General features: G+C 40.5%; 1 protein-coding gene across 1 annotated transcript; it reads right to left on the reverse strand.

Annotated features, from left to right (window-relative positions):
• Nucleotides 1–1,164: 1,164 nt before the first annotated feature.
• Nucleotides 1,165–6,040, reverse strand: fbxo16 (F-box protein 16). Its single transcript, XM_061091081.1, has 7 exons — nucleotides 5,945–6,040; nucleotides 4,992–5,027; nucleotides 4,649–4,855; nucleotides 4,378–4,542; nucleotides 4,021–4,286; nucleotides 1,847–1,958; nucleotides 1,165–1,386 (listed from the first exon to the last, which is right to left on the reverse strand). The coding sequence occupies exons 1-7, from the start codon at nucleotides 6,038–6,040 to the stop codon at nucleotides 1,165–1,167; spliced, it is 1,104 nt and encodes a 367-aa protein (XP_060947064.1).
• Nucleotides 6,041–9,634: the final 3,594 nt, after the last annotated feature.

Below are 9,634 nucleotides of genomic sequence, written 5' to 3' on the forward strand. Positions count from 1 at the left end.
TCCGAGAAACGGAGAACGTAGAAGTATATAAGAGCCTTTAGATGGTTAACACAGAACAGGACGTTTCTTTGCCTAATGTGTTTTCCCTCTGACACACAAAACAGTAAATAATACCTTAGAATTTTATATTACTAATAGTAAAATATTAGCTTAGTGATTGTAACCCAATTTGTAATAAATTGTTTAATACATCAAGAAAATATATGTTTGTATGCATTATAGTCAGAAGTTGAAATTACACAAAATTTCACAAACAACGCGCACCTCTGGCAAAACTATTGATGTATTTATTAATTCAGCCAAAATAATACAAAAATAAAACGAAAATCTTGTTCATTTGTGTATTTTTATTAGAGAAGGATTGAAACCTTTTCGTTAGTCCCTAAAAGTGTCCTTGCAATTGTCTGTCTCCATCCATTCTAAATAAATCGCACCTGTGAAACGCAGCGTGCATTGTGTCCTATAAACGTAGTTCTGATGTCTTCCTGATGGGGGCGATGTGCTTAGCTCTTCTTCATCTTGCTTGTGAAGCAGGCCAAGTCCACGAAGGAACTTCAAAACCGTGGTACACCTGGGAATGATTTAGAGAAATAACTATAAGAAAACTTATAGTTTAAAGAAGGTACACAATAAACCAACATCTGATGTAATTGTATCAACCGACAATCCCCCTGCTGGATTAAAATATATTGATATTCTTTCCATTACTTCAACTACTTTTACCTCATAAAGTGCCTGGAGACAGTGTTGTGCATTCTCTGTCTTCATTTTGAAAACTAAACTATATTTTGTGAAGGTGTGGATGTTTGATTGATGCTGAATTTATATTAAAAAAACTATTCTCATAATTGTGTAGGGTTGTTTTAAAAGGTCCCATATTAAGACATATTTGCATTACAATTATCAACAGCTCAGCCTAATTGGACATCAATTTCTGAAAGAAAACCACTAAATATATATGTTTTTAATGTAATAACTGAATAACATCTGAAATTGGTTGCCAGATGCAGTATTCAAATACTTATAAAGCCTTAAGTTATAAAACAAACTGCATACAGGCTGGGACTTTCTTGCAGAATCAGTCATTTTTAATCCACAATTTGTCTTGGATGCATTGCTGTGTGGTTGCATCACATTCAGCCCGGAGGAGTGGAGGAGCTGTATTTACTCACTGGGAGAGCTGCGATGGGAGCGCTGGGACGCCCTGAGAGCCTCCATGCTCAGCCGGGGCACCGCCGGCCTCACCGGCCCTGGACGAACCCCAGCGTTCCACTGGGCTAGGCTCAGCAGGCTCCTGGTGGTCTCCTTGATTTTGTCCTGAAGATGATGATGAGGAGGAGGAGGAGGAGGAGGATGTTGGGGTCCTCCGCCAGAACTGAGGAACATCTAAGGAGGAGGATGAAAGCTCTCAGAGAACTGAGGTTTCCTTGACAACCATTTGTTCAGTTAAAAAAAATTATGAAAAAGTACTAAATTAAATATCTAAGAGTGATGGTATATTGGTTTATTTAACAATCGTTGCTGTGGGCTTTAAAATAAATGTAAGATGATTTCCCCAAAGCCTGAATATTAAATTCGGTGGTGTCCTCTATCTCACCCTTTAACCCCTCCCCCCCTTCCTCGAACCCCATCATCAGCATGATTTGTGACCCCCCCCCCCCCACTCTGAGCAGCTCGTCATTAACATGCATATATCTGTGTAAATTCTGCTCCATAATACATGATGCCTGCTGGTTGTGAAGTCTCCAGAGAATCCTCCAGGTATAATCGCCTCCTTTTGATTCAGACAAGCAGGTCACAGTCACGGTGGGGCTGTGGCGGCCATGATGGATGGAACGTGCTTTACCAGAGATTTGGCTTTGCGGAGCTTGTAAGTGGCCTCAGACAGCGATTTCCTTCTCCCGTTGACTGACGCCGATGTGTTACCTCGGCAGGTGGTAGCTGTGATGTCCGTTTGCCTGTGGAGAGAAGACAGTAGGATGTTCACTGTCTTCGGAAAAGAATATGGCCCATCAGCCAATTATTGCCATGAATAATATCGTCGTTATTTTGCAGGCAGCAAAGTTATGACTTCTGTGACCTGAGGAAGGTGAAAACATCAGCACAGTGGTACGCAAAGATTTTGGGACTATAGAACAAAAGTGCCCAAAACTTTCCAGCAAAAAAACCCCAAAATGATCATGTCAGAGACTTGTGACCCCCGTCACCCCAAAGGATATTGGAAAAGAATTCCCCTACATGCTCTTTTTGCAGTGTTTCTTGTGCTGCTGTAAATTCACCTCCTGCAACTGATGCTGTCGTAACCACTTTTCTGAAGACTGATGATTATTTGTATGGTTTTACTTTAAATTTGACAATTATGTTTTATTTTTGAAGCTGCTGTTGCTAAAATATGCTGCGATTTAAAAAAAAATTGTATTTAATTCCTGCAAATCATCTTGAGACCCTTTATCATGTCTTGCATCCCCCCAGAGGGTCCTGAGCCCTATGGGAACCACTGCTTTGTTCATATTCAGGTGAAAGTGAAAGTACACCCACTGTATGTTACTGTTGGTTGTGCCTTAGTTCATTCAATGTGTATTTATCAGAGGTTACATTGTAGAAATGCACACAATCAAAATTCTGATTCAACATCTTTCCTTGTTTGACCCTAAGTCAAATGTCAGCTGTGGATTGTATTTTGTGCTCTGAATCTGAATATTTTGTACATATATATGTTGCTGTTGGACAAAATTGTTTTTCACATACACTACAAATTGTTTCCTTAAGGATCAATGTAAATTTCTATATGTAAATGACATATTACAGTTTCAAATGTTTTTATTCTAAAGAACTGGATTCTGATGTTATCCCTAAATTCTATCAAATGAATGTAGCTGTGATGTGCTTCATCAACTCGATATGAGTTTATAGTAGAGCTGTCAAACGATTAAAATATTTAATCGCGATTAATCGCATTTTGTCATAGTTAACTCGCGATTAATCGCAATTAATCGCAAATTTGTATCTATTCTGAATGTTCCTTCATTTATTATTTTTCTATAATTTTACTTTCGTTTTAATGCTCTTATCAACATGGAAAAGGGGATTGGCTTGCTTTATGCAAATGTTTTATATTATTGAAAAACAACATTGCCAAACAGGGCGGTACAAAATAAAATTATAAAGTGCACATTTCAGGTAAACAAGGACTCAGCCTATAGTGCAGTTAAACCATGTCTTAATATTTTCTTTTTTTCAAGTTTGCTGTGAACATAGCAGTCAGTCCTCTTATTTCAGAAACAATGAACCATAACAGTTAGGTTACCAATAAAAGGTAAGCCTACTACTTCTTAGCTACTCAAACAGACAAGCAACAAATAACAAACAAACAAAATACACAGGCAGGTGTCGGCCTACTTTGAAATAAATGAAACACAGAACTTTGTAGGGCTATTTGAGTCCTCCCCATATTTGTGGAAAATGTATGAAATAAGAAGTACCCTATTTTTAAATAAATAAAAACATATAGCTGCAGCCTAATAGTGTAACGGACTGGGTTTATGTTTATGTATGCTCAGTAAAACACTGTTGAAGGAGCGCTCTGATGTCTGACGGTCACTGAAGGGGTCTGGGTGGGACATGTGACTGTTTGGACCAATAGGATGGGGGGATCGGGGATCAATGAGGAAGTGAAGTGTTGTTGATGTCTGCGAGTGACGGAGTACGAGCGAGAGGTGCACATGTTCGTGTAGAGGAAAATACCAGTTACTAAACCACGAAGAAGTTCCGTGTCCTGTGGGACGCTACAATAGCTTTAAAATATATATTTTAGGTGGCGAAATATTAAAACAAAAAGCGAGAGCAGGTCAGACTGGAGGCGAACACAGATACTGAAGCTGCAGCTGCAGCTCTGCTTTAACTCGAGTTAAAAAAATTGACGGCGTTAAAATGGGTTTGCGTTAACGCCGTTAATAACGCGTTAAACTGACAGCCCTAGTTTATAGATGATAAGTTTCTACCTGCTACCGACAGTCTTACCCTCTCAGGGCTTGTTGGACAGGCTCCAGGTTGTCCAGGTAGTTAAAGCGCTGTGTGTCTTTGGGACGTCTGTCAGCATCTCTCCATGGAGGAAGAGGAGTCGGCTGCTTCTCTTTACTCCACCCAAACCTGAGGCTGCTTCCAGCCGGCTGGACAGTGAAGACTGGACGCTCCTCTGTGACGAGGGCCGCCTCTGCCAGATCTTCATGTCTGCTGTTGTTCACTGTAATATCTGGAATCACAAACTGCTGTGGGGAGGGGGCAGTCTGGAGGTGGATAACAATACTTTGTATAAACATTTCATCACTGTATTTCTATGTTCTATCATCCTATTGTTGGCATGTGAGATCTCCTGACCTGCAGCCGGGTGAGTCGCAGCTCCTGCACAGTCTGGATGTAGTGTCTCTTCCAGGCGCCTTGCTCAAAGGGTGTGAGGGAGAAAGTGATGCACCAGCCGACCCTCAGACACTTGGGCCTCCACAGCTGGTCCAGCTCCACGATGCTCTTCCAGTGCCAGCTCACCTGTCCACAGAGTGGAAACAGGGCCAGAATGTTAGTTTTGACACAATGATCATCCATGTCTACAACCGTACAGGTCAATATCATGTTCAGGTTCTGTGTCTGTTACCTGTGCACATCGACAGAGGCTGCGGGGGTCCAGGAAGGAGAAGATGTAGAGGCTCAGGGCTCTGGGCAGCTGGCAGGTGAGGTCTGCGGCCTGCAGGGGGAGCTGTCTGCTCACACTGAGACTCAGGAACTTCAGCTGCTCCTGAGAACAGCTCAGTACAAAGTCCTGCAGCACAGCTCTCTTCTGAGTGTCAGTCCACCTGTCCACCTGACCAACACGGGAGAAAACACGATACATCTCAGGTTAATTGAGTTGGACTCACAAACAGCTCAAACTGTGCACACTTACATTAACAATCCATCAGTGCAGTTAGTAAATATCTGCTTGTGTGATTTAAACTTACCCACTTTTTCAGCAGGGTCTTTCTCTCTTCAAACAACTGATGGAGGAGAGGATACAGGACAATGTTTGAAATGGGTATCAAACTTCACTGTAAGGATTAATAAAATGACTAATAACATGCAATAAGGATGCCTTAATAACAAATAATGGTTTCCAGACCTTTGGACAGAACTATGTGTAAAATTCCATTTGTCAGTTCAATTTGATTTCTAAAGGGCCAAATCCCAACATGTTTCAAGACACTTTACACAGTAAGATCGAGTGAGGCCGCCTGGCTCGACCATGGGGTGAGAGAGGAGAGAAGAGAGAGATAGGGGGAGAGAGAATAGGGAGACCACGGACAAGATTCAAGATTCAAGAGTTTATTGTCATATACACAACGATTACATAAAGTCGTTTGCAATGAAATGCTTAGGTCACAGGCTCTCTTATGGCAATGCTCAGAATATTAAAAGCAGACAAGAAAATAAAATAAGATAAAATATAATATAAAAATGTAAATAGAAATAAAATATACATATCTAAAATATATATATATATATACACCTGAAGAAAAAAAAGAAAACAATAGTGCAAGTGTGGGCAATAGTGCAAAATGCAGTTGTGTAACTTAATGTTTAAGTTCAAAAGACCTTTTATCTCATACTGGAACAAACTGGAGAATATGTTTGTTCGTCATTACTGCATGAAAATCTTGTAACTGAAGTTTTAGAGCTTAACTTTACTTAATAATTGACATGACTAAAACATGTATTACAACGTTTTTATCTGCTGGATATAATAAAAAAGTCAAACTGCACTAAACTAGCAGTTTAACTATTTTCCACTGATGGTAATGATTGATATGATCTCTATGATGGGATCAAAGAACAAAATTTCATTGCGTGAATTTTTTATCTTACTGCAAATAACGGCTGTTTAGGAACTGTCCCACGGCTGATGAGTGGCTCTAACCTTGCTGTTGGTCAGCGGGTGGTTCAGAGGAGTCCAGGCGCTCAGTTTGGTCTGCATCCCGGCACTGTTTGTCGGTGACCTTGCTGCATGTGGCATCTCTGGGTAATAGCCAGGGATTAGGGGCTAAATTACACAAAAAACAAACTTGATTGTTGTGTTGGATGCTTTTTCTACCATTTTGTAGTGTTTGCGACATACGTCTTACATTTTCCACCATTGTTTACGATTCAGCTATATGCCACTTAACAGCTTCTGCCCCAGCACTCAAAGGCTTAAGCTTATCCTGCTATAAATATGAAGTTACATAACACACTAGCTTCTATCACTCTGAAAATGGTCTTATAAATAATGCCAGATGTTTATCCTGGATCACGGTTTAAATACCCTCCACTGTTACCTAGTAAACAAAGAAGCTCAATATTTATTTCTGCAGAATTGGGGGAAAAAAACATTTGACATGCTCTCACAGACAGACACACACACACACACACACACACACTTAAAATGGCAGTGTTATAAATGTGAATAAGACAGTAAAACACACTCCTGCGGTGTGAGGTTGACTCACCATCACTTCTCCTCAGGCGACTAAAAGAAATAAATCCAACTCCTAAACATACTTTCTGTTCATGTTCCTCTCCTGACGCCCTCCTTTGTGTCCCTGCACCCAACTCCCCTCTTCTCTTCGGCTTCCCTCTTCCCTGTGCACAGTTTACTTGTATCCATAGTAACAGTAAGTGTACGCTGTCCCGGCCTGTCATACACAGAGGGTGGTGGTGGTGGTGGTGGTGGTGGTGGGGGGGGGGTAACTGAAAAGCAAACCCTGGTGGAGTGGGCCGAGTGTGGATTGTGCAGGCTTCAGCAGCTCTAATGATGACAAATGTATATCTCAGGAGGCCTGACACTGCATATAGAGACCAGCTGCCTCAGATACTCTGATGCTGCAAAATATTCTCTGTAGACGAGCCTTAGGATGTATTTATAGACATGTGAAATACATAATGTTCTTATGCACTGTTTATTTATATAAAAAATCATCCTTAAGGGCAGTTGTAATAAATATACGTGCACAAATGCAGTGGCTCAGTCTTGCAAATGTTGGATATACAAATATATTTCTTATTTAAAAACATGTTATGTGATTGTGTGTGTGTGTAATGATTACTATGGTATTATTATTGTTGTTATTATAATATTGTTATCATTATTTTAAGTAGAGGTAGTAGTAAAGGTAGTAGTAGAGGTAGTTATAGTAGTAAAGGTAGTAGTATTATTAGTACAAGTAGAAGAGTTAGTAGTAGTATTAGTAGAAGTAGTAGAGGTAGTAGTAGTAATAGTAGAAGTAATAGAGGTAGTAGTAGTATTAGTAGAAGTAATAGAGGTAGTAGTAGTATTAGTAGAAGTAATAGAGGTAGTAGTAGTATTAGTAGAATTAGAAGAGGTAGTAGTAGTATTAGTAGAATTAGAAGAGGTAGTAGTAGTATAAGTAGAATTAGAAGAGGTAGTAGTAGTATTAGTAGAATTAGAAGAGGTAGTAGTAGTATTAGTAGTAGTAGTAGTAGTATTAGTAGAAGTAGTAGTAGTAGTAGTAGTAGTAGTATTAGTAGAAGTAGTAGTAGTAGTAGTAGTATTAGTAGAAGTAGAAGAGGTTCTGTAGTTTTCCTCCTGCTCGTGCGCGCATGGTCGATCGCGCGCAAGACAGAAAACCTGCTGTGAAGAAAAGAGGGGAGGGGGAGGGTGGGGGGGCTGTGTCAAGTTAACCATGCACAGACAGATCACAACCGGAAACCTGAAGATCTGTCCTTCAGAATAAGATTTGGAAATGTTCTGATGTGGAAATAAGGAAGGTGAAGCAAATATATACATATATTCACCATTGTAATACTGTCAGTATAAATATATATACGTTTTAACTGACAGTGAATACATATTTTAAGTAGTTTGTCCAAAGGCATAAGGGTAATAGTTTGGTGCTCGTTTTTGTTTAACCTTTACTTTTTTCTAGATAATAAATAATTATAAATAAAACAAATTTCATTTGAAAAGGGTGGGGATATTTATAAAGACATAACACTGCTTCACCTCATTACATTGATTTATGATAATTATAATAAAATAGTTATAAATAAACCCTGATTAAATTCCTATTAAAAGGATGTTAATACACTGAGAAACATAACACTGCTACACTATCCTACACTTCTACGTTTTATTTACAGTAAATAAAACTGTCAGTAAATGATAATTTATACTTCAATTATTTAAATGATAATTTTGCTTCTGGTTCTTGGTTGTTTGTTACTTTATTTAAATACATTTTGATGCTGATTTTCTACATATTTGAACCATGGAGTCAAGAGGGTCGGGGGAGAGGCATTTATTTTGAAGGTTTCGATTGGAAGCCATGTTTAAAATGTCGCCAGCTTGACCCCAGGGAGGAGAGGAGGGAGAAAGAGGGAGGAGGAGGGAGGAGGAGGAGGAGGAGGAGGAGACCGGAGGAAGGTGCTGGCTGAACGGGACACTCACTCATTGTTAGCGGGCTGAGGAGCAGCGGAGAGCCGGGAGCTACACGCGAATCTCCGGCACAGCACCCAGGTAAAGTTGCTGCTTCTTCCCCGGGCTTGGCTCACATGTGTCCCCGGTGGTCGTCCCACTGGGCTCGGTGGCTCGCGGAGCCCCCCCCCACGCTGCACATGCTCCATCAGTTCGGATGAAGTCATCTTTTGTCTGCGTCGCTTCACGTTGAAATCTCTTTAATTCCACCGACCACTTCTCCTCCTTCCTGTTCCGGGGAGAAACCGCGACGGCTCCTCCGGTCCCGGCCGGTAGATTCTCTCTAAGCAGCCGCCAGTGCCCGCTCGGCTGCAGCGGGAGACTGGTCCCACTGGTCCCAGTAACTCAGGGGGAAGATGATGAAGACCCCAGTCTAATGTCGCGTTTAAACAACACGGGAAACACAACTGCGCTGGTTTAGTAACGTGTGTGTGAACAGATGAGGATCGATCTTGTGTTGTTCTTGTGTTGGTCAGTGAACGAGGAGGTGTTGCCTTGTTGTGGGTGTGAACTGGCTCCTGTGTTAATGTTGTGGAAAATAGCAAAATGAAAACTGCTTATTAACTGTTAATAATCTATAAATTACAATCACTGCAAGAAGGTAATAACACAAAATATAATATGCCACTTAAACAAACTAGCACAAAAGCCTTAGACATATATTTTCATTGAGTAATGATTTGACATTTCTTTAGCTGACCATGATTTATTGATGTTAATTATTTCTGCTAATGTTATAATTCATCCACCACCACAGTGACCTACAAAACCATTACCATCCCTCTTAAAGAAAGCCTTGTGTGGTCTGAATTTAATCACGTTCTTCTGTAGGAAGAAGCTAATATCTGGCTTTAGAAAAATGAAAATAAGTATAGTATATATATATATATATATATATAACCTACTTAAAGGATTTATACAAATATGCACAACATATTGATTGAAATTGTGTGGTTTTTATTTCTCAGATTGGAGACTGTTCATCATCTCTGCCCCTGCCTGTCATTGCTAAGAGGCGTCATCGCAGAGGGAGGAGTGTGTGAGCTGCTGGCTCAGCATCTTAAAGGACCCCGGCGTCTCCCAGGTGATGGAGCTCCTCTGACACTCAGTGATGGATGGAGCCAGCTGCCGCCATGG

The sequence above is a fragment of the Limanda limanda genome, chromosome 18 (assembly GCF_963576545.1).
Source record: "Limanda limanda chromosome 18, fLimLim1.1, whole genome shotgun sequence".
NCBI classification, from domain to species: domain Eukaryota; kingdom Metazoa; phylum Chordata; class Actinopteri; order Pleuronectiformes; family Pleuronectidae; genus Limanda; species Limanda limanda.

Excerpts from the sequence above, each read along its gene's own strand:
- fbxo16 (XM_061091081.1), bottom strand. The coding sequence starts at position 6,040 with ATGCCACATGCAGCAAGGTCACCGACAAACAGTGCCGGGATGCAGACC. Across the intron at positions 5,028-5,944 it reads ACCCGCTGACCAACAGCAAG|TTGTTTGAAGAGAGAAAGAC; the intron begins GTTAGAGCCACT and ends CTCCTCCATCAG. Across the intron at positions 4,287-4,377 it reads TGCGACTCACCCGGCTGCAG|ACTGCCCCCTCCCCACAGCA; the intron begins GTCAGGAGATCT and ends ATCCACCTCCAG.